Source organism: Haemaphysalis longicornis, unplaced genomic scaffold (genome assembly GCF_048455015.1).
Source record: "Haemaphysalis longicornis isolate Haplotype H1 unplaced genomic scaffold, Haemaphysalis longicornis Haplotype H1 scaffold_3, whole genome shotgun sequence".
NCBI classification, from domain to species: Eukaryota; Metazoa; Arthropoda; class Arachnida; order Ixodida; family Ixodidae; genus Haemaphysalis; species Haemaphysalis longicornis.
This window is the reverse complement of record NW_027526335.1, coordinates 73,297,276-73,322,924: the sequence shown is the minus strand read 5'-3', so window position 1 is coordinate 73,322,924 and position 25,649 is coordinate 73,297,276. Positions and strand designations below refer to the sequence as shown.

Here is a 25,649-nt window from a genome sequence, read left to right as displayed (position 1 = left end):
CAATGCTGGAAGCGGTTCTTATTCGCACAGGCTTCTTTCTCTTCGCACTTTGAACAAGGCTTTGACGTGCACGCCCCCGCTGTGGGCTCTCAGCACGGAGGTGATGTTTTCTTCGACGCTGAATGACTATCAAGGTCACGGATGATCGGGCCGAGCAGTCAACAGTGCTGGAGTGTAGTCGGCCTGGGGCGTTTCACTCAGCGAACAACGTGAATGGTTGTTCTTGTATGAGTCGCGTGTTTCAGGGAAGATAATATTGCTGATATCCATCGTTCTATTTGATCCAGTTTTGTTGGATGACTTTCATCCGCCGCGGTGGCTCGGTCGTGCTGCTGAGCGCGAATTTTGGGTTCGATCCCGGACGCAACGGTCGCTTTCCGGTGGAGACGAACAATGATAACGCTGGTGTGTCGAGATTTATGTGCACATTAAAGTTACTCCTCCCAGGTGCAGCTTCGGCGCGTAAACTCTCCTTTCTCGCCATCCCCGCCTCAAACGAAATGCTTAGCATTCACCACAAATTGCAATAATCCCATTGGATTAATTGAAAATTTACCCTTTTCAGCCCCTAATCTTTCATTGCGAACAAACGACTTATTTGCGTGTGTTTCTTAGCTTTTGGGCCCTACGAGCGTACAAACGAAAAATTAAGTTTGTCGTGCAAATAATTCGCATTACACTGGAGACCTGAGATCTATACTTAGGGCATCAGGTAATTAAAATTCTTATTTCCAACAGAATATTTTAGTTTGTTTTCCTAAATTTCAGAAGGCGCTCAGCCAACATTAAACATAAATCTGGTAGTGCAAGTAAGTTTGCAGAGCACCTGGTGTGGAGTTGCCTGCCCTGAGAAGCCTTCGCCTTGTGCACATCGCCTCGTGCGGCCCGCGCCCCGGACGTCCGCCAGATTTCGTGGCGTGGATACAAGGTCCACATCATGGCTCCCTGCTCCAATTCCTTCGGGAATCCGGAGTGTATCTGTACATTTAATTTCTCCCTATGCTCAATAGCAAACTTCCACAATAAAAAAAAAAGTAAGTTTAGTACGTTTTGTGGATTTAGAGCCATCACCAAAGTAGGACTTCGGTCCTTCGGGTCACCCCTATACGTCAACCTGGTCTTCACCGCAACGCCTTCCTCTGTCTTGCGGTCAGCTTTAGAAAAAAAAAAAAAAAAAAACGAGGACTGGTGCTATTCAATCGCGATATGCAGCCTTGAAGAACTATTACCCAGAAAGCTAGCTGTTTTAGTTTTGCTCTCAATGTGCGAGGGAAATTTTGGGCAATGTCCTAAATAAAGGACACCTGCAGGGCCGAAAGATTTAGTGCACAATTAACTAAGCCGCGAGCAAGGTCGTCGTGTGATTCTGGGGTTTTGCACAGGGCAGACATCGGCATGTCCGTCACTATCGTAATAGTCACAGTTTAGTCCTGCTGAGTTCCACAGCTGCAGGACGTAGGCCTCTCGCCCAACTCTCAGCTACGCCTGCCCTGGGTCATCCAACGCCTGTTCGTTGCCTCCAACTTGCTCGTCACACCCTTTCCACTGATCTTTTTATTTGATCCATGTTTCTCACCCCGTCCCGCTAAACGACCGCTAAGTCTACACACCCAATTTCTACACGCGTCAGATGATAGTACCCCCAAGGACATACCATGGTACTACGGTAGCAGGAATAATGGCACCAAAGCACCGTGGCATGTACTATCGTGGCCGCCAGAGGAAACATCGTCGGCTTGAATCTCACAATCGGTATTACCGAAGGCACTGCTTGAAAATAAAGGTAATTTAATTTCAAATAATACTGACCTATTAATTAGGGTGTACACCCAGTATGTTAACATAGAACCCCTGAAAAGTAACCCACACCAATTCAATAATAAAACACAAAACAATAATGATTCTTTTAGTGCGGTGCATGGCGCTGATATCGCTAGAATACTGGGAGCAAATAAAACGGGCGGCGCGGTTTTGGATTCTTTCTAGATCGTTAGTGAGATATGATTGCCAGGGGTGCCAAATTAAACAGGCATACTCGAGTTTCGGTCTCACAAAAGTTTGGTAAGCTAACATTTTAATATCTGGCGAGGCTAATTTCAGGTTACGGCGCAAGTATCCTAGTGTGCGCGAGGCTTCGGAACAGATAGTTTGTATATGAGTTGCCCATTAAAGTGACGATGACATATGATATGCAATCCGAGGTATTTGTATGAAGATGTAGAGCTAATCGGAACTGAATCGATGCTGTATAGGCGTAATGAGGTGTGCTGCGTTTGCGTGCCAATGACATTGCTTTACATTTTGTTTGGTTTAACGGCATGAGTGATTTGTTAGACCAGGTTGCAATCATTTGGAGATCTTTTTGAAGAGCAGCGCTGTCGTCTGGATTACGGATGGGGGAGTATAAAACGCAGTCATCTGCAAAAAGTCGACCTGGATGATGTGTTAGTAGGCAAGTCATTAATGTAAATTAGAAACAAGAAAGGGGAGACACAGGCGCCCTGGGGGACGCCCGACGTTACATCAGAGAGAGGATAGTCGTAGTTATTTGCGCTAGTGTATTGATTGCGGTTTTTTAAGAAGTTTTTGATCCAAAAAATAATGTTGAGAGGGATTCCAAGGTTATACAACTTAAAGGAGCCATGAAGAGAAAATACAACTTTGTTTAATTTGAAAGAACTAGAATTCAGTATCTCACTCAGCTCTATTACAGCCACAAAAGATGTTTTTTTAACGAAAAAAAAAAGCAAGAAGTATTTAAAAACTTTCAAATTTTGCGCCACAGTGACGTGTTATGAGCAAGAATGACGTCATACGGGCCAACCATAAAACAGAATTTTCAGTGCGTTAACTGCACGTTAGCATTCAAGTGATGCGCTCAAATGGAACTAGAGGCCTCATTACAGACGTCCAGTCATGTGTCGTTGCGACAGGTCAGTTAGGCGGCCGCCAATCGCACAAACAAGGTTCCGTGACGTCATAGAAAAGTTGCGGGAAAATGGCTAGGGGGTCGCGACTGGTTCGCACCTTTTCTGCAATATCTCCGTTATTTGTTCGAAGATTGCGATGATATTGGCATCATTGTTATCGGGACTAAGCAGTCTTTCTAATAAACCCAACTTGCATTTTGTCTTCATGGCTCCTTTAAGGATTAATTGTTTATGGGGGCACGGTCGAATGCTTTTGAAAAATCTAAAAATATGGCATCTGTTTGAATGTTTTCGTCCATGAAGTTTTGTATATCGTGCGTGAATTCTGCCAGCTGCGTTTCGCGTGACAGAAGTTTCCGGAAGCCGTGTTGGTGAAGATAGAAAAAATTTATGGATTCCAGATGGGTCATTAAACTTGACGCAATGATGTGTTCGAGCAGTTTGGATGCGATACTGGTTATGGAGATAGGGCGTGATGGAGATAGGGCGGGATAGGTCGTGATTGGTTATGGAGATAGGGCGTGATAGGGGGTGATTGCTTGATTGATTGCAGTTATGCATCCTTGCAAACATGCAATCATGCATCCTTGATTGGATGATTGCATGTATCCTTAGACGAAACTGCGATGTCAGTACACAGTTATGAGATGTCTATAGCAGTAAAATTATTTTTAGCCTTCGCTAGGCCACGGGCCATTTCACTATTTCCCGTTTGACTTGCAGCACCGTAGTGGGTCACCTGAGCACGAGACATCTTGAATCTCTTTGCCATCGTTTCCCGACATTGACATAACGGTAAAGGGTAACTCCCGAAGCAACGTTCTGGCATGGGGCCGCTATCTGGAGCGACGGGCTCTTTTAGACGCGCGAGGGTCGCAGTCCGCAGCGTTACAACTGTATCGGTCGGACGCGAGAACCTCAAAATCCCGAAGTCTGCAGAACCACTCGTCCGAGCTGATATGGTCTTGAGGTCACAGCAGGAGCGCAGGTCCCTGTTCGCGCGGAGGGCTTGCGAGACGGTAGTCTGGCAAGGGCGCTCAGTCAGGGCCTGCTGTCAATTGTGGGCAAAAAGGGGCCCGGAAGCCTCCACAAGTAACTGGTCGTTTCCTTCCCGTAGAAGCCCGTATACTGACAGCAAATGGGATTCCCACAATATTTATTATGGCCAGCAAAGGAAGCTCAACGTAATGGTATAGTCATCCTGGCGGCCAGTTTCAGTATGACTTTTTTCCAAGATACCTACATTGATTGCGAGCTATATAGCATTCGCGAGAAGAGGCGAAAATTTTTCACGTCGACGCGACGCGCGGACGGGTGAAGATCGACCACCGCCTGAGGGTAGCTGTAAGCAGCTGACCTTAAATGCTCACTCTCGCCCGATCGCACGGCATAACCTGCGCAGCTGCGTCGAACCAAGCGCCGTTCGCGCATGTTTAATGGTATAATTTGAGTCAGGACCGCGCCGTTCATCTACTCATTGGAGAAGCCAACTTGTGCCTGCCTGCAGAGGCCTAAAATTACACCGCCAACGGCGATGCGTGTATTTGTCCTCTTCCTCGTTTTGCGGTCTCCTTGAACCAACTTGTAAACACTTGCCTTCGGATTCGCCTGCCAATAGTGCGACTGAAGGCCGCACACCACTTCGCGCCGAAATGGGTGCGTACTAGGCACTGGCGTATACGCAGGGGGAGGGTACAAAAGACGAAAACAGCTCTCCCCGTTGATAAATAACTGCTTCCGACATTGGCTTCTGCGTGTATAAGCTACGCAACGACCGCGTGCGGCTTCGATGAATGTTCTCACAAGAAAGATCAGCCGTTTTGCAATTTCGTGGGGGCAAGAAATGAACGAAACTATCGGAAAGTCACGTGAGTACGATGTCGTCTCGACGTCTTCGTGTTTTTTTTATGTGCGTCAATTCCGTGCTTTGCTTTTAAACTTTTTTTTTTCTTTTTAAAACTCTTTTCTCCTGTCATGTTTTCCCATTCCCGTTATTAAATGGCCGGGTATAAGGTAAATTGATAATAGTTTTGGGTCAATCCAGAAGCTTATGGAAGAGCTGTCTGTTCCCTGTATTATGCCTCGCAAATCTTCGTCTGCCCTTAAACGCTCGAACGCGCTTTCCGAAAGCATAAACTGACCGCACGCGGCATGAGCGCGCATCGGCTTCTGCTGCTGCTGCTTCCAGAGTCTCTCTCACTGCTGCTTCGACGTGACTCGGCCTCTCTTTCGCCGTGCCCGCCTTCTCAGATTCGTGACAGGGAACAACGCGCGCGAGTGCACGCAAACCGCGTTCGGCCAGCGTCTACAAACGGCAGCTTGCATGCACAAGTCAGGAGGCGGACTCTTAGCCTTCACCCCAGCGTCCGGGCTAATTCCGACCGCAGCGCCAAATCCTCCCCTATACTGCCTGGGGAAACATAAATGAGTTATAACTGCCATGGCAACGCTGCCGCCATTTTGGCTTAGAGGCGTTGTAGTTGTCATGGCAACACTGCGAGGAGGAGCAGCTGGGGGAGGGGTTGTGCCCTCGTTTTCTCGAGCGTGTGACGTCATTTTTATTTTTTTTATTCCGGCCGTTCGCCCCACTCGCGCGCGCGCCGCGCGGCCCGTTCGCCCCGCTTGCACGGCCGCGCGCTGGCGCGCGGCCGGGCAAGCTGACCGAGCGAGCGCACGCACCCGCACGCCGGCGTACTGCGCCGCGGTACCGGCGGTACCGTCCCCGGCATGCTGGCTGCTTGTATGACGTTACCTTTGTCGCTTCTCTCGTGTTTTGTGCTTCCCAACGCAGTTTCTCACAATCATGTTCGCTTGAATATCCAGGGGGAAAAAGCGACAAGTCGTGGCCACTCCCCAGACAAAAAAAAAAAAAAAAGCCAAAGAAATACGCCTATAAAGAAATATTCCATTGAGCTTTGTACAGTCGAGGAATAGTGAAGGCTACTATCTCAGAGGCCGAAAGTAATGGGCGTGCATTTGCGTGACTGTGCAGCTAGGGCACACGTCAGCAATTACACCATCGTAAAACAACAGTTTCCAAGTTTGACTTTTTATTGAAGCTGTCTGTTGAAGCTGTCTGTTATACATCCCTTTATACAGATGCTACTTAAACACACTGCAAATTATGAATACAATATTCGCATTGAGAAATAACTATATAATAACACATCTACAGGACGGCTTAACTTACAAGCAAGTACAATGTGTGCAAAGAAGGGAAACGGAAAAATGTACATATGCACGACGGTTTTCTTCAGCAATGTTAGTTTCATATGAGTACACATGCTTGTAAAACTGCTTATCTTAGTTGGTAGGCAATATGGGCAAACAAAAAAGAAGAGTTATGTACATACACAGAACTGCTTTCACCAGCAATGTGAGAGCAGGAATGCACTGTCAGAACAAGAAAAGAAGCAACCTGATCAAACTTTCTTTACATACAAATTGACAGGCACGTACGTTATGTATTTTGAGGCAATCCTTGAATACATCATTCATGGCCAGGCTTACAGACCATGGTTTCCTTCAACAGTGATTGCTTCAGGTTATTCATGCTCTCACTGACATTCTCTGAGTCATTGGAACGATTCAAGAAAATAATTCTGACCGCAATACAAAGGTGTTCACCAATTTGACACCAAGGGACATGGAAAAGAAATTTCTGGAGCTCACAGTAAAAAATTGCCTGGGGATTACGATACTCCCTCATGCGATATTTGGACGCAGCGGCATTGTGCTGAGGCAGCACTCACTCGTGGGTTCTCTCGACGACAGGGGTGATGAGCCTCTGCGTCGGCAGCGCAAAGTGCATCTCAGGAAGGGACCGCGAACTGCGTCTTAAAAGCGAACGCACCTCACGTTCTCGCCAAGCGTCATGCTGTTGAGCGCCTTGTGCGGGCACAGCATACTGCCCCCTCCCCACCCCCACCACACATTTTCGGAGAGCGCTGGATCACGCCGCCACGGCGAACCACCCTCCCCTTCCAATTTCAAGACACTCTCTTTCTTTGCTTTCTTTCATCGTTCGCTTTTTCTTTCACTCGTAGGTCTTGCCATCAATCACTCGGTTACGACGGCGACGTAAGGCGTTGCGCTGCTGAGCACGAGGTCGCGGGTTCGATTCCCGGCCGCGGCGGCCCCTTTTTTGATGGAGGCGAAAAGCAAAAACGCCCGTGTGTACGAGATTTCGGCGCACGTTAAAGATCCCCAGGTGGTCAAAATTAATCCGGAGCCCTCCATTACGGCGCGCTTCATCGCCTGAGTTGCGTCGGCGCGTTAAACGCTTCAATCAATCAATCAATACGACGGCGACGTGGCTCAGCCAAGAAACAGCCGCCAAAGGGCTGCAGTTTAAAAAAAATATATACCACCATGAAATGAAAACCTGAATAAAAAAATTACACCTTCTGGAGCTTCCGTTTGGTGGCAGACTTTCTGTCTTTCGTTTTCTTTAAAACCCTATTGATTTCTTTTACGTGTAGTACTATCCTTGTGCGGCAAAAATGCTGCACGATGTCTCCGTGGCAGGCTTCACTGCAGCACAAATTAAGTGGCAGCCTTTCGCGCACTACAGTCTGAAGTGCCGCCACTGTGCCATGAAGATGTGCACAAACTCCCACATGTTCCAGAAATTCCTTCTCCATGTCCATTACGGCCTCAAAGAAGCCATGGGAAGGCGCTGTGAACTGGCCAAAGAGTCCACCTGGCTCATCACGAGACCTCAGCAAGGCTAAAATCTGGTGGGAACCTGAGAAGACCGCCTTCTCGTTCCTCAAGAGTGGCCCGCAAGCACACTCTGCTGGGCGACTCTTGAGGAATTGCTGCACGAGGTGGCCACTGAAACAGAACAAGGTGTTCTGTTCCAGGATGTCCGGGAGGCCTTCAGCCGACACCTCGCTGGAGCTGGGAAATTCTGCCACCTCCAAGAGTGGTGCCTCGTTAGGGTTGCCCTGTGCCAGACGAGCCAGCACATAGGTGTCCTGAATTTCACAGTTCCCTCGAGATGTCAGGTTAAACAGCTTCCCAACAGAAATGTGCTTCAGAGCAGCAATGAACTGCAACACATTTGGATGCTCATTACAGCCATGCTTCTGCCTCACTGAGCCAAAGAAGTTCTCCAGAGGGTCCTGTTGCAGGTTGCGAGTCAGGAGACAATCGAAATCAAAATTTTTTTGGAGAGTTCTTTCCACAGCATGAGGACAGACTGTATCGTGACACGCCAGCCACGAATTGTGTGGGGCTGCCTTCTGGGGATGTCAAACCTCCAGCTTGCAATCCATTCGAGTGCCTCACGAAGAAATTCCAAATGTTTCGAATTGGCACTGATGGCAAAATTGTACTTTCGAGGGTCAGTCATTTTGGGGTGCTTGCTGTTGAGGCAGTCGAATAGATTGTCCATTCGCTCAATGAATGTCGCTGTTGGTTCAGCAGCCCCATCTAGTGCTCCAACAGCAATCATGACTGACAATGCCGTGGATACAGTCTGGCTAAAGACCTGTGTCGCAAACTTAACCTTCATGCTGTTGAAAGGCCTCTTGTAGACGTGGTCGTCAGTCAATTTAGGGGCCAATCTTGAGATCAGCTTATCGTTGCTTTCATACAAAGCTGTTATGTATTTCCAATCAACAACTTCGTTGCCAATGAAAAGCTTGTGGGGGTAGCGCAGGTTATTTCTTGTGCACTTAATCAAGTGCGGCGTGTCAAACAAGAAGTAGACCTTCTCCCCACAAGCTTCGAAGAAAGGATTTTCTGGGGTCACATTTAGCATTTGAAATAACTGAATGTTACTTGACCCCTGATCGCACACCACTGCCTTAAAGCACAGACCAGATGGCCCTGGCTGTGGGGAGGGAGGGCGCTGTGGTTCTGTGAACTGCCTGGACGGTCCTGGTTTTGGGGGAGGGCCCTCTGTTCCTTGAAGCAGCCTGGACGGTCCTGACCCTGAGGAGGTGGGGCCCTCTGGTCCTGGGAACCGCATGGACTGTCCTGGCCTTGAGGAGGAGGGGCCCTCTGGTCCTGGGAACCGCGTGGACTGTCCTGGCCTTGAGGAGGAGGGGCCCTCTTCTAGTTGCAGCAACGGCGGGCTCATGGGGGTGCGGTGTGTGTCTGCAGGAGCATTGAACAATTTGAAATTTTAGCAAAAATAAAAAGGGTATCGTGCAGCTACAATTCTGAGATACTGCTCATGGTTTAACACAAGGATTTATACACACCCCCATGACACCACACCAGGAAGATTTCGACCCCCCCCCCCCTTGAAATCGAGATTCTGGATAAACAACTAATTTTGCAGGTACACTTTTCACGGCCCACATTCCTATTTTGATGCAGGACCCTCACATGTTTCCAACTGTGAAAACTCGCAAGATTCAAAGTATACCTGGACGTTAAAAAACGCAGTGCAAGCAGACAGTACAACACATTGTTTGGCGGATTGGTGCATTTTTTTTTCTTAATTACAGCGTGATTAACACATCAGTGGTTGCGGATTAGGCTAGACAATTGTGTTGCAATGCACTACCAAGATACTGGCACATAGGCAATATAAGCTGTTTTCTGTGCCTCTTTCTGCAGCAGCAGTAATGTGCAGTGGTGACTGTTAAGGGGGAACACCCGGGAAAAACAACCCCCACGGCCTTTTGTTCATGCAAGGAGGGCTAATGCAAAACCAATTTCTTCATTCTGTGAAGGATTAAAGTGTGCATCATAATAATATTTATGCATGTCGCCGAACACAACTCCTTTACAAGATTTTTATGCCAGCATGAATAACGAGTATAGACTCTTTATCCCACTTTCGCACCTGTTGATGATATAAGAATTTGGATCAAGAGAAATATGAACTCTTTTTGCTCCTCTGCATTGATAGCACACCTCACCCACTGCACAAGCGGAGTGAACATTTTACCTGTAGCCTCATAATGGAGTAGCATTAAAATGGTTGAAATGCAGCCCCTGGCAGCAATGAACAGTAGCTCTTGTTGATAAAAAAAAGGGGTCCGCCCAAAAATCTAGGCCCTTTTATTGGCCCCTAGTCATTTTTATTTATTTTTGCTAATTATAATTATGCCGTGTGTAGAAGCAAAGCATATCTGTTTTGTGCAAGCAAACTCCACGCGATGCAGTTTTCTGCTGTTTGCATTCACAAGGTACATAAGGGTATAAACACTGAGATTGAGTTATCAGCATACAGTAGCTATGAAGTAAATACTTTGGCATGAATGATAAAAGATTTCTGAAATGAAAGTTCACTCGCATTTTTGACATTCGGGCCCATCTACAAGTTTTTTTATGTAGGCCATTGAAATTAAATGTGAAAGGATTTTAGCCACGCCGGAGGGGCGTATGATTTCATTAATTGAGGCACCTTTAATTTTACATTCACGTACACAGGATATTACTACATGTACTCTTTCCTGCGCATTAATTTTTTAATATAAATTTCGCAGCTACACGCGAATACGTACGACACACGCAAGAAACATGACCTATACGCGCACTGTCGCTCCCTTTGCTTACCTTCCGGGGAACGCTGATAAAAGACGCCTTGGCCTTGGGGAGGCTCCGAGGCGCATGGGATGGGGGGTGCAGTGGGGCTAGCCAACCGACCTTGACTCTGCCGCGGGAGGGGTTCCGGTCCACTATCTGCTCGTAACGCAACTGAAGTAAACAAGAAAATCACTCGTGTCATAAACCACAGCACTCAACTGCACCTGCCTTCTATTTCCAATAGTCTAAACCATTACTTCTGCGCGAAATGGTTCCGGTCCACTATCTGCTCGTAACGCAACTGAAGTAAATAAGAAAATCACTCGTGTCATAAACCACAGCACTCAACTGCACCTGCCTCTTATTTCCGATAGTCTAAATCATTACTTCTACGTAAAATTAGAAATAGCACCAGTCGGCAACATCTTAGCGAAATTAACAACTCGTCTGAATCATATAACAGGCAACGGTCTAATTAGTGTCGCATGATGGCCGCCATGGGAGCAGACATAGTTCATTTTACCCAAACGGACCAACCGCTTCTGCTCACTGAGTAGCCAGAGTCACTGTTAATTATTTATAGTGATGCTGGCTAGTTAGTGAGCGGAAGCGGTTTGGCCGGTTGCGTCGAATCAAGACATACTGCTCCAATCCAGTGCAGCGATCCTCGCTGGTGTCGTTTTGCAACTGCAAGTGATCAGTCTGCCTGGATTGGAGCAGTATGTCTTGATTCGACGCAACCGGCCAAACCGCTTCCGCTCACTAACTAGCCAGCGTCACTATAACTAATTAACAGTGACTCTGGCTACCCAGAGAGCTGAACCGGTTGGTACATTTGGGTGAAATGAACTACGACTGCTCCCGTGGCGGCCATCATGCGACACTAATTAGACCGTTGCCATACATCTTAAAAAAAAAAAAACGACGCGTACACGTTGAACTTGCCTTCACTGGCCAAGCATCGTAGCCTGGAGTCCAATACCCCCGCTGACGGCACCGCTGACCAAATGAGCTTCGTCTTTTGGGGGTTGGCAAAATCGGACTCCTTGAAGTGGTCCGAGCAGAGGCTGTATGTGGACTTGAGAACCCGCTCCTTCGGCAGCGCCTTCAGGTCGGGTCGGTTGGCGTAATCCACCCAAGCGTCATACCTACAAAACGACGCAAGATTCAACCACGACTACGCACGTTTTTAAATTCGGCAAACGCTGTCGAGCGCAAACGCCATGCACGAACGCGGTGCACTACCTTACGATATATCACGATACGGCGATACGCGATACGGTGATACGCGATATACCTCGATCTAAAACACAAACGAGCGTACCTTGACAACAGCGTACTTGAACAAAACAAACTCTTTAATTCATAAACGCTTGTGTACACTTCAGCATAACGCGAGCTAAGAGCTATACCTCCTCCGGCATAGTAAAAAAACACTTCGCGCGACGGTTAGTTTTCCAGTTAGGCTTATCAGCTGTATACCTCACGGGTAAAGAAGTGTTTCTTACCTGAGGTCCTTCGGGAAGCAAAAAAACTTCCTGGTGTAGTTAGCACCGGTGTTGGGGCACCACTTCGCGGCACATGTCACGTGCCGTACTTTCTTCTGCGGCGCAGACATTGTGTCAAATAAGAATACTAAACCTTGGCGCCCACCTCCATCTCTCCAACGGCCATCGCGTCGCCCGGGGAGCCGCGGAGGCTGCGGTGAAGCCGTCGCGCAGGGAAACCGTTCTCGCGCATGCGCAGCAAGACGGCGCGACGGGGCTGACGGCGCGACGCGGGGGTGAGGGAAAGCGCTCCGTGAACGAGCGAAGAGAAAAACGGGAAAGAAAGAGAGCATTTTGTTTCCCCAGCGCCACTGGCGTTTGGCGCGCAATAATAGAACCGAAACTAGAAAGAGTAGCATCGGACTGCACAAGTCGTGTGAACGATGCGCGCTCGCATGCGAGAGGAAGCCGTGCCAGGGTCGGACCCGTATTGGCGGTGAGCGCGACCACGGGCGGCGCTGCGGAGCGCGCCTCCGTGACGTCGGCTTAGGGATTCTCGCATTTGTCGTCTGCTTCACTCGGGCTCGCTCTCTATGCTGTTCCTTTGCGCGCGGTTGAGATTTTGTGCTTGTCCGCAGCAGATCTCGCGAATGAGCAACTTTTTTTTCGCAACAAAAGACTTAAAATAGCGTAAACTAGCTCAAGGCGTGATTTTAAGTATAGTTTTTGATACCGCTCCGGAAAAAAAACATTGCCGGCGTCGCCCATGCATTGCTGCGAAGCTGGTCCTGTGCGGAGCGCGAAGAGTCGGAGCTAGGCGTCAGCCTCTGTGTTCAGCAGTCTTTCGAACAAAGGTAACAGCCGCGAAAATGGAAGACCAAAACAAATTCCAGGCCTTCGGGGCTGTCGGCTTTGGCAGAAGGCATTACGATTCCAGCTAATCGCATGTAAGGTAAAACAGATTTGGCAACCTTGCCTAACACTCGAAACTATTGTATCAAGTCACTTTACGTTGTCACGGCATGAAAGTGTGCCGACATGCACTATGGGGCACAAATAATGTAGGTTGATTTCCAAATAACCTGCTGTGTGTATAGGCGCGTGCTGGTTTTCTACCTGGCTTCTAAACAGTATGCAGGCTTATTGAGCAAAACAAGTAACCTGTAAGGCAAACATACAGTAAGACTATGTTTTTTTTCATATTTGGAGGGATATTTCGGTACATTTGCCACAACCATATCATCCCAATATTCAGACAGGCATTATAGTAAAACTGCACTGAAGAGGGGGAGGACCAGGAGGAGGAGAAAACAGTAAAATCGAGCTGGTTAGTGGGCTGGCTCCTCAGTCCAAGACGAGAGAGTAAGATTCATTCTTCAATTCACCGAACGTCATCCCGAGTAAGCCAGGACTTGTTCTTTGCGACTGAAGGGGTTGGAAAACAATAAAGAGCTGTCTGGACATATTCATTGGTTTCGAATTGTGTTATACTGAAAATTGGCATGTATACTATTTATTGCGTTAGTTAGCAAGTATATCAAGTTTTCAACACCGTAATCATGTCAGAACTTTTCGGGTTGAGATTGAGTTTGTTACGATATCGATGGTTGGATAGAAATTAGGTGCACAAAAGCCGCCTTCGAGTACTGTGGACAACGTTATCTGCGCCGTAGCACAGATCTTATTGCATTGAATATTCACACGAACTTTGTGAGCCTCGCAAACATCCCCAAACCTCCTAGGACGTTTAGGACGGTGCAGAAAATGAATGCGTTGGGCACAGAAAAAAAAAAAGTTCATCTAACAACGAAAGAAAGAGAAAACACCCGTTTTATTTCCTGTTGTGCGACCCGCTGCTTGATGCGTAGCATTAGACTCTTGAGTCTTCATAAGAGCATCTCAGAAATAGTTAAGGGAAGCCTACGCATTTTGATTACTTATCGAGGAGCTCTGAGCGCTGAAACTCGCAAATACGCTAGATAGGACGAGGGCGAGTTACGTCTGAGCGATGCTCTCTGAATGTCGTTCTCTCTCTCCTCGTGTGTTGTAAAATTGTGCGGGACAAAGCTTGAAATTATTCAGAGCCGTCAGAATCTGATTGAAAACACGCTTTTTAAAGCACCAAAGCATCAAAGCGGGCGATTTCTAGCAAAGGCACTGCTGCCAGTCAGAACCGTACGACCGCGGCGCGGGTGTAGCAGCGCGGCGAATGTAGCAGACGACAGCGGAGCGGGTCCCTAAGCTGACGTCAGATCCAGGGGGCGCCACTCAAACATCTCACCGCCAATAGTGACCATCAGAGGAACACAAGGGCCCTTTTCCTCACACTACTCCGGGTTTTATTATGCCTTTGCTGTCGCTTTTGACTCTCTTTGCATGCCACTCATATGATGTGTCCTGATTGACTGGGGTGTAAACCAGACAAGCCTCATGTTTACAAAAATATGTGTAGACGCTGAACCGCACCTGCTTAGCAAGTGCGTTTGCCCTCGCTTGTTTGAAGGGGCCTTGAAAGACAAAATCCAACCTTATTTTATTTGATGGAATTGGTCTTTGGTTATCCATCTAGCTTCATTCCAGCCACGAAAGGCGTTTCTTAAGAGCATTGACACGAAAATTTTATGTTACACTTTTATTGCTTTTATCGATGCTTAATGGTCTGGCGAACCTGAAACAGCACTTCAATTACTTCAGCGCGCGATAGTTAATTACATTGAACGGCCTGAAAATCGTTTGTTTCAAATTCCCGCTCTTTCATCCCGAACGGCGCATATGACAGAATCCCGGCCTGACCTCACCGCTTTGTGCGGACGTCACCGGCGCCCGCTTGAGAGGGTGTTGCCCTTGCTCGCCGCTCGTGAGGCCGCGCGCGTGAAGTGACGTCACGAGTTTTTGACGAGCGCTGTCGCGTCACTTCTTTTGGCTTCACGGGGTGATGTCACGCTGATGTCCATTTGCTGAGTGCCGCTCCGTGCGCTGCTCCGTCGGCACGATAAATGAGGTCCAATTGAACTATGTTCTTCGCGTCGCAGTCCGCTCATATTTCAGCCAGGGTATTCTGTTGAGTGAAGGAAGCGAACTGTGCAATAATATTAACGCCGAAAATTGGTGTCAGTGCTCCTTTAACCCAGAAAAAAGAAACGGAAGAACTAAAATATGACAAAACTCAAATTTTGCGGTGCCCGACGGCACCATTTACGCAGTGGAGGGAACACAAACAGTCTGTTATCAGCGTGTTAACTGCGCGTTATAATAAGACTTTAAGTAATGCGATCAAACAGACGTGGAAGCCTTTGCTACGATGTTTCTTGGCGCGATCCGCGGTCGGTGGTCGCGGATCGCGCCAACAAGATCCTGTCACGTCATAGAGACTTCGTTATGAAGAGTCGATACTGCTTTGTCTGTTTTCTTTGCTATTTTGGTTATTTGGTTGAAGTCTGCGATAAAATTGGTATCATTGTTGTCAGCACAAAGATATCATCGTTGGCATCGTTGTTGTCGCCACCAAACTTGTATTCTGAAGTGGTATTCTTGTGTTTGTCCGTTTTGCGTCCGTTTTATTGTGACGTACTTCCATTTGTAGGCAAGCTTTAAGTTGACTTTTGCGCAACCGTTCTCGTAAACTTATTTAAACGACTAAACGTATTTTAAACTATCTTTTATGTGTTTATTGTTCCGCCAGCAAACCATGAACAAGGCGACGAAAAATCGTCTGCTCCAAATCGTCTGCTCCGAGAAGCCGCGGTGCATAGCTACAGCGAACTAGAATACTGTATTCCATAGCTCCGCCGTGCTTGCATGGCGTCACATCCGGGTATTCGCTTTTAGCCAATCGGGGCTTGCTCAAAACGGACACTTTGAAACGGACGCAAAACGGGCAAAACACGAGAATACCGCCCCTGGTCAAAATCATGTCCTGACGCATTCCTTTGCATAGCGCATTGCAACACTGCATTGGCTGATTGGTTAGCTTCTCTAGCAAACGGGAAATGTATTGCAGACGGAGCTACGCTTGAAAAAGTGTGTCCGCACTAATTTTATTCCTCATTTAGTGCTCCGGCTCGATGCCTTTTCAGCGACCTAAGCAGAGTTTGTTTAATACGTCAATTTTCTCCTCCTTTTGAAGTGATAAACCACTTCAGAAATGACAAAGCCCCTCTATAAGGGTTGGTTATAATGTGCTACTACATGGGCGATGACGACGACGTCACGGACGATTCTAACGAACGTGCACCCGTTTGAATTGCTAAACGGTGCTGATTAATGGGTAATTCGGGTTTCATTCTTAAGTTTCCTTTTACAGCCTCTTTCCGGAAATAAGTATTTTGAAATCCCCACGTTTTTAACCGGTTTAGCCCTGGCCAATCCCCCCTTGTGGGTACGTGCCAAAATATTTGAGGACATCATCATCATCATCATCACTCCACCAACACCTTTGCTGTTGAGGGGTCCCGAATATGAACTCGACGTGGCTCAGACTGCGGTCCGCGCAATTGCGACGGGAGAACGAACAGTGCTGCGGGGCTGGGCCGTCCGGAAATCGATTTGGGTCGTGCACCACAGGCGTGAACAAGGCAACTGACGACGTGCTCGAGGCTGTTGTGGCTTCGCCAGTGACCAGTCCGAATCGATCTGACCCTCGGGTTTCGCGTGGCGGGCCCCGAGCACGAGGAGGCCCCGACGTGGCGCTCTGGCGCCAGCGGCGTGACGTCAGTGGCGCGTGCAAGTGTGCCCCTCTCCCGGCGCATTCTCCACGTGCATAGTCCCAAATTAAGTCCCCCCTCTGGGACTCATGCGATGAAAGAGCAGGTAATCGGCGCCGAGAGATGGCTCAGTCAGGCCATGACGTTTACGTCACCCCATTAAGTGCATATGTATAAAATTATGAAATTAGAGCTGTCAAGATGGAAGACCACCGAAGCTGCATTGGCGGATAACTATATTGAAATGTGTATCGAATGAGGACGCATACACGTACCTTACTTATAATTATTACGAAAGTAATTCTCGTATAATTTGCTTCGGTATAGTTTCGATTGAAGAAGAGTTACAACCGTTTACTGGAAACAAGCATGCTGTCTCCGTAGACGGCCGTGTGTCGACAGCAGTCAGGAATTGCGTAACGTTTGCAACTTCGCTGTGGACTAATTGTGACAGGTAAATGAAACTCTTCGTAGTGATAGAGCCGTCTTAGCGGCCAATTTAGTGTGACGTATTTTTAAGATACCTGCATTCGATTGAGAGCTATAGAGCATTCGCGAGAAACCGGCCGGAGGAGGAAATTTTCTTCGTGTGGGTACGCGACGACGTCGTCCCGCGTCGACGTGCGTCAGCGCGCGTCGCCAAAAATGCATGGCGACGCGAGCTGACGCCCGAGCGACGCCGATGTCTACGCACGCCAGATATCGGCGTCGACGCAGCGCGAGAGAGCATCGGAAACCGGGCGGCGGCGTCCGGGTTTCCTGTCCTTCTCGTGGTTTGGGGTCATTCCTTTAAAAAGAAAACAATCAATTTCTTTTTAACTTGCGGTAATCGGTTGTCTTGAGACAAATTGCAAGCTATTTCTGTTCGCAAGCGCTCATCCATTTGTGGCTTGCTTTCATCGGGGAGATCGGGGATCTGCGATAGCAAATTTGTGTGAGTTAAATAAGGGAGCTCTGGCTACATCGCTTCCAGTATTAGCATAATGTGACTTGTCTGCAAGATCGGTGCGTGACGAGCAAGCGTTATCAACGCCATAATTCTAGCGGCGCATTCCATTCCATTCGTGGCTACCGTGGCGTGCGCAGGGGAGACCGGGGATGTGCGATAGCTTTTCTTGATTCAAATAAGGGAGCTGTGGTTACATCGCTTGTAGCACTAGCATTGTTGTCCTCGGCTCTAAGATCGGTGCACAAGAAACAAGCATTGCCACTGCTGAAATATCTCAAATACAACCAAAACTATAGTGCCTAGAATATATCGAATTCTCCGAGACCGCCTTGCCTCCTGGCATGGTCGAGCGGTTGTCAACCGCTCGACCACCGTTGAGTGCCGGACTTCTGTTTTGAAAGTCGATGGCTCAATTCCTGGCAAATCCTCGTTTTTTTCTTTTTTTTTTGTGGTGAGGCTTTGATCAGTTTTTTTTTACGGGGTACAGACAGGGTGCGAGTACCTTGTTCGATGGTAACCTCAGTATCAAGGAAGGAAGAAAGGAAGTAAACTATATTTTCCTAAGCATCCTTAGTCTAGGGCGCCGTCTTGGGAAACCGTGGCCATGGCTTCCTCCGCTCTGGACGTCAGCAGGAGCTGTGTCGCAGCGCTGGGGCCAGCCAGACTTGCCTCCCAGGACGCCCAAGTTGGATTCGGGATGCGGGTCAACTTTGGATGTTGATCAAACGCCCATATTGTGTGGAAACCTCCGCAGAACGAGCAAGTAGGGGTGCCGGGTAAATTTTGAAAGCGATGTGTGAGATGTTCAGCGGGTAATGTGTTTGTATCTGTCCATCGGAGGACGGACTGCCGCCTTGTGAGTGTACGATGTGGGGAGGGATGTACCTTGCGCTGCGCGCGAAAAGACTTGAGGTATTCGAGTGGGCTGAAAGACGGCTGTGCATTGCTTAATGTTGACGAGAGCTGATCAGGTGCCCGGTAAATAGTTGCTCGGGAGAGCGTATGTGCCCGCTCATTTCCTGCCAAACCCTCGTGTCCAGGAGTCCGAATAATGTGGAACGTGTACGGTTTGTAGTCGAGCGCGTCTTTGATGAGGCGGGCTGTGCGGTGGTGCAGGTCGTTTGTGACCAATTGTCTGGAGGCGGCTTGCGAATCGGTGACGATGATGATGGGTGTTTGATATGGCTCGTGCAATAGATCGAGTTTCTAGGTCGTCGATAGCATGTACGCCGGGTTCGATTGTGACAAGTTCGTAGTTTTGGGGTCCGACGACAGCCGTGATGCCTCCCTCATCCTCCCCAGGATGTGCGTCAACGTAGTAAACGTGCTTGACGGGGTCGAGGCGCTGCAGCGTTTTCGAGAGGACGTTGGTCCTGATGTGGCGCCGTTCTGCATGCCGGTCGGGGTCCATGTTCTTTGGCAGCGGAGCGATGGTGATGCGTGCTCGGTGTTCAAGGGAGAGGCATCTTTCTTCCTGCGATGCGGATGGTGGTGGGCTACTCGGCTACTCGGCGGCTACTCGGTCGGCTACTGGGCGGACTCAGTATCAAGGCAGAGCCGAAATTTGTTTTGCTTACACTTTGAATTCATGAACGTGCAGTCGGTACATGACATGAATTGGTTAAATCAAGTAAAGCAGTTGTGCGAAGTGCGTCTTCGTTTATCATCCTATCTTAATTTGTTCGGACTTGACCGTGCTGACTCGAGATACATTTCGCAGCATTTCAATATTTGCCCGCCAACACGCTTAGCAATGAATAAAGGCGCCAAGTGATTTCTTTTTTTATTTTTGGCTAAAACTAGGGTCTTGATAATTGCAGTTCAAGAATCGGCAATAACTGCTCATAAACGACTTCAACAGGATGGCATACGTGTCCAACAAAGCCCGCTGACTTCGCCGGTCTCATGCGGTTACTCGCCCTCTCCGGCGGGTCCGCGCGTTGCCGCCGAACGACGCCTACGCTCGCGCGACGCGTGATTTCGCGTCCATGTGGTTAGGGCTTCGACGGGCGGACATCGACTGCCGCCGGAGGGTGGCTGTAATAATATAAAAAAAATTGGCTGGCGATTACGGCACTGCTTGATGCGATATTTGGGCGCAGCAGCAGTGCGCTGAGGCAGCACTCACTCGTGGGTTCTCTCGACGGCAGCGATGATGAGCCTCTGCGTCGGCGGCGCGAAGTGCGTCTCGGGAAGGGACCGCGACCCGCAGGGAACGCACACCATCGTCGCACGCATGCCCCTCTCACGTTTTCGCCAGCGTCGCGCAGACGAGCCTCTGAACCGTCCTCCCCTCACAATTTTGCGACACCCTCATCCTTCGCTTTCTTTCACTATTCGGTCTTGCCATCGTTCACTCTGTTACAACGGCTACGCGGCTCAGCCCAGAGACGGGCGCCAAAAAGGGCTGCGCCCTAAAAAGTCAGTGCGGTAGCGGTAAGGGAATGGTGTAGTGCAGGGCCGTACCCAGAGGGGGGGGGGGTTTGGGGGTTCGAACCCCTCCCGAAATCTTTTCCACGCAGCACGTAAACAATAGTTACTGTTGCTTTCAGCAAAACTACCCCCTTCCCAAAATTCATAAACCCCCCCGAAAAAAATTTCTGGGCACGGCCCTGGTGTAGTGTGCGCTGCGTGAAAACGGAGGTTTGCCTTGCATGTTGAGCGATGGCTTACCAGTTTTGCGGAGTGCGGAAATTGGGACACGCGTGATATTTCTGCACTGATACGAGGCACAGTGGCGTATTGCTTTCACGAGTACAGATGTTTTTGTTTGTTTGTTTGTTTGTTTGTTTGTTTATTTATTTATTTATTTATTTAGCAATACTGCAAGCCAGTAATTTTGGCCTTAGCACGAGGGGCTACACAAGATACAATATAAAGAAGATCAATAACAACAACAATCAAGAGAACACGGAAAGCATAGTAATGTTCAACCATCGAAGTTCACAATGTGAAACTCTAGTTACTTCATAAAATGTCAAATACCTCATCCGCGGTCTTTTTTACCGTCGTCCAAGGACGCTTTGCTGAAAACAACTTACACCAGAAGTTTCCTGAAGCAAAGCTATAGCTATAGCTTTGCCGACCTTCCCCTGCCCGCAGTTGCGGGAGTTCGACTTTACAGCGGAAGTTTACTATGCGACGCCAGGATGGCCTACGTGTTGAACGGTGAAGCCAACTTTACAGCTGAGGCAAACGTTGAGGGAAAGCCAACTTTACCGGTGTGCTCCGGTCCACGTGCTCGTAGTGTACACGCGTTTGCTGCAAAGCACACTTCACAGCACAAACCAACGTAATGTACCCGACATGCCTTGTTTGTGGGCCCCGTAATCTGCAAGCTCTGCGGCAAAGCCAACCTTGTAGTGGACGCCAATTTTAGTGCCTCGCCGGTTATTACGTTTCACAATAAGGACGGTTAAGTACAAAGTGGTTCCCACTTTGCAATTTTAACCAGACAATGTCAATGTAATCTGCTCAGTATTTTTTCCCAACGTAGCGGAAAGAGTTTTCGAAAGATCCGAAACATTCCGAAACATTTTTTGGAAGATTCATCCTCAGTATCTGATAAAATTTGATGTAAATATGTTACTGAGTACATTCAAGACCCGATTTAACAAAGCCCGATTTAACGAACGTCCCTATTGAACAAAGATTTCCCAATCCCCCTCTCAGAGGCCCATAGCGCAGCTGAATGCTTTGACTAACTCGAAATAACGAAACCAATATCAAAACCTGTCCCTGTTTAAAGAACCGTTTCTAAAAAAAAAAATGCCGCACAAAGTGTTAATCTATAATATATTTTGTAGAGAACGCCTCAGAATTGAATCATGGCGTGCCACTGATAACATCGCAGAGCACCTTTGTCCCCCTTTTACGAAACTACGCGGCGCAGAACGGGAGTTGTAATGCAAGCAAAGATCATCGACCTCTTTGGCGGGAAATAAATTGGTAGTCCCCAATGGGACGTTCTTTTTCAGGTAACATTTTTTTTGGTCTCCTATCATAAGTGCGAGCTGCAATTTTATTTTCGGGGCATTAGCGCTTCGAAAATACGCTGCCGCATAAGCTTGCTAGATGCCACTACAGTAAATAATCGAATGTACCGAATTAAGTGACTAAGTAATGATTAACTCAATTGACTGAAGTTCTAAATTTAACGAAATAATTACGGACTCCCCTCAGCTTCGTTAAATCGAGTTATGGCTGTATTTAGGTTTAAGGGTCACGTTAAAATGCCTTCTCAGGGTTGCAAGATTCACAAAGTTCAAGCATCACTGAATGTGTTACATAAGCTGCAGCGTGTGTCTGAAGTGTTTGTCGCATTTTTTTTTTTTTTTGCGTGTTGCAGCCAGCCGACGAGAGTCCGCCATGGAGACAACGGGGCGCCAGCCACACCAGGGCCCGTCATCGGCCGTGGTTGACGAAGCAGATGGCGGCTCCCAGATCGCGCAGTTCTACCAGGACCAAGTGGTGTTCATCACCGGAGGAACCGGCTTCATCGGGAAGGCACGTGGCAGCTAATAATTGCTCGCGTGGTGCTTTGTCTTCCTTAGCAAACGTACAAACCCTTTTGAAGCACAAAAATCATCTATGATCGGAAAGGTCACTGACATTGAAACTGTCCGCATCTCGATGATAAGAGACGGAAATACCTGTTTAGTGCATTGGCAAAACCGTGATTTGTACACAACAAATTCTCTATGCTCTCATAGTTTGGCCTTGTCAGAGTACTTTATATTCGTTAATCTGTACGGACCCACCTGACAGGTTGTATATATATCATTGATTATTTACACCTTTACCGCTAATGCATCTTGCAGCATACCTGTAGTGCTATCGTGTGGAAGCAGATGTGAACGATGATCAGCCGTTTTTTTTTTAAACATACTGAACGGGTGCCAGAGTTGAGCTCCAAATTTTTTTGACATCAGGAGTTAATTTGTCCAACAAACCTTAACAAAGTTGTGTTTTCTTCTCCTTTACTTGCATTGCTACTTCAAAGTTCTGGCACCTGACAAATTAGAAATTTTTGCTAAATTGCTCTTTTTAAAATGTCCGGTTCCCCAACATATTCGTAGACACCTCAGAAGCCTTTGATAAAACTTCTCATGAAATACTGACTTTGTAAATGGCATTAAATTTTTTTAATGGTTTCGGTGTTCTTTACAATCAGCTTCTTGGTTTTAGAGAGAGATTTCTCAAATAAGGCTCCAAAGATTAGATTTTCCTCTCCCCGTTTTTATTTGCGTATTTGTTGCATTATTCGAGTTGTTTCAGACCAAATTGAATGACATGCAGTGGGCTAACAGGAACAGGCGAGGTGAGGGGGGCAAACTAGCTACTGCTTATCATCACAGTCGTTACTTATTGGTTACTTAGTTAATTAGTAAGTTGTTTTTATCACAGTTGATAATAAACAGTTTGTTTGTGCTTCACCTCATCTGTTCCTGCATTTTTTTTTTTCGTGTTTGTCGCACATTTTCGTGTCAGGCAGTGCACCTCATCATTGATGTTGAGACACCACCAACTCGCCCACTTCCAAGCCTTGTTAAATCATTTTTATTTTTTTTTCTGCCCTTTCTTTTCCCTTGTTGTCTTTTTTTTTCCAGGGCTCCGTGTCTGAGTAGAAGGACTTTACTAATGACCAAATCTTGCCACCTGCTTTAGCGTTGTTTGCATCAGGTTTAAATGGGTTGTTTTGCAATATTGCTTCCTAAAGGAGCCATGAAGAGAAAATACAACTTTGTTTAATTCAAAAGAACTAGGATTCAGTATCTCACTCAGCTCCATTAAAACCACAAGAGATGTTTTTTTAACGAAAAAAAAGCAAGAATTATTTAAAAACTTTCAAATTTTGCACCACAGTGACGTGTTATGAGCACCAATGACGTCATACGGGCCAACAATAAAACGGAATTTTCAGTGCGTTAACTGCACGTTAGCATTCAAGTGATGCGGTCAAATGGAACTAAAGGCCCCATTACAGACGTCCAGTCATGTGTCGTCGCGACAGGTCAGTTAGGCGGCCGCCAATCGCACAAACAAGCTTCCGTGACGTCATAGAAAAGTTGCGGGATATTGGCTAGGGGGTCGCGACTGCTTCACACGTTTTCTTTAATATCTCTGTTATTTCTTCGAAGATTTCGATAGTATTGGTATCATTGTTATCGGGACTAAGTAGTCTTTTTAATAAACCCAACTTGTATTTTGTATTCATGGTTCCTTTAAGTGAATTCTCCATATATATACAACCTATATCTTTTTAACCCTTGCCTGCTGAAGACCCTATAGATTGCAGCACTCACAGGTGTTTGGCTCGATGCCCTCCTGCTCTCCAGGTCCTGCTGGAAAAACTGCTACGATCCTGTCCTGGCGTGAAGCAAGTCTATCTTCTCGTCCGAGGCAAGAGCGGAGAGGGGCCTGAGACCAGGCTTGAAGCGATGATCAAGTCTAAGGTAAATTGTGCACTCAAATAACACCCACGCAAGGATCCGGTCTCTAGAATTGCTGCCTTTCCACAGGAACACATTCACTGACGAATCTTTGGTCTGGCACTTAGTTTTTAAGTTGGCAAGGAGCGTTTTTGTACAAATGCTTTCTCAGGAATAGGAAAAAACTGTTGCGGGAAGTGACTGTTTGGAGAATATGAACTGCTTGTACTGCTAAGGACCCAACTTTGGTTGTGCTGGAACAACTGAAGCTTGGCAAGTCCGTATTGCAGGTCAAGATTTTTTGTCCAACCTGTGTGCTCATGAATTGTTACTGCAAAGCAGTGTCCCTGTACCGGTCAAGGAAATTTTCCTTTCCGCGTCAGCAGACAACGCCAGACTAAATGAAAGAAATTACTGGTACCACCAGGAATCGAGCCTGGGCCTGCATATTTTACCGACTAAGCTACTCCCACGCGAGACGGACAGAGACGGACGGTGTACTCAATGAGCACAGCGGCGAGTCTACCGCCTGCGCTCATTCAGAGCCCTCGTGTGAAGTGCAAACCGGGTAGTGTATGATAACAGCATTCATGTGGTTTGGATTAGCGGCAAACGGAACAGCGTCTGGGGAAAGTGTCAGTGCCTTGGCAGCGACGCACGAAACATGAGTGAGGGGAGGCAGGGAGGCAGTGAGAGAGATAACGCCATAGCTGTTCGTGCCGCCCTCCTCCTCACCCTTCGCCAGATGCTCCTCTCCATTTTTTTCTGCCACTGCTCCTGCGTTCGCTCACTTGGCTACGTGGACACCGCCCCTCACGAAACCCAGGTAACGGCTGCCAGAGCCTCTGGTTTCACTCCTTGTGAGGCCACGGGTGTGGATTCAAGTGACATCGCTCGAAGAATCGTTGTGGGTGTCATTTACAGCTTTGCAGTCCAACCACAGCGTGGATTGAAGGCAAATTTTTTGTCCAGCTTGTGAACTCATGGAAAAAAATAAAACCCGCTGTAAACTACATGTAGCAAACAGATTTGGCACCAGTGAACTCACGGGGTGGTGCATGCTACCCTACATTGTGTAGAACATATGTAATAACGTGTTTTTCGGATTTAATGAGTCACTCTAAAAATATCGGTCTCCTGTTGTCACAGTAGTTGTCGCAATCTGGTGCTGTTCGTTCCCATTATGGGTATATCTTATAATAATTAATGAGCCACGTGGCTCTGAATGGATGTAGATATAGTTCAAACGCTTGTTCTCCTGCTTTTTGGTACAAAAGGAATATATCCAAAAGATTCTTCCTTTTCCAAAATTATCTGCATAGTCCTTGCGTGGCGCCTACTTTTGATCTGCCCCTCATCCCTTCCCTATTCTACGCAAGAGAATGGTCACGGTTTTTTCAGCACATCTATCGAATGCCAAAGTGCAATACCATAGGCAATATTCCTTCAGTGGAATTAATTACTCTCTCTTATCCTGTGCCTTTAAACCAGTCCCACGGAGCACTTATTAGTGTAACAAAACTCCATCTTTATGCCAACCCAGGTGTCTGAGCACCTTCATCATCACCAGCCTATCTATGCCCACTGCAGGGCAGAGGCCTCTCCCATTATTCTCTAATTACCTCCTAGATAAAGTTCACGCGTTAAACGTTGCCATCTGA

General features: G+C 47.6%; 1 protein-coding gene across 4 annotated transcripts in view; it reads left to right on the top strand.

Annotated features, from left to right (window-relative positions):
• LOC144174627 (fatty acyl-CoA reductase 1-like) overlaps window positions 1-25,649 on the top strand; it is a 109,513-nt gene that overhangs the window by 56,071 nt on the left and 27,793 nt on the right. For 3 of the 4 annotated variants that reach the window (XM_077703406.1, XM_077703407.1, XM_077703405.1), the window contains 2 exons: window positions 21,906-22,063; window positions 23,896-24,012. In XM_077703406.1, the coding sequence (XP_077559532.1) occupies window positions 21,926-22,063; window positions 23,896-24,012 (255 nt within the window). In that variant the 5' untranslated portion in view covers window positions 21,906-21,925. Of the gene's footprint in view, window positions 1-4,595; window positions 4,799-21,905; window positions 22,064-23,895; window positions 24,013-25,649 lie in introns of those variants that run through there. The other variant, XM_077703404.1, reaches the window with a different exon arrangement.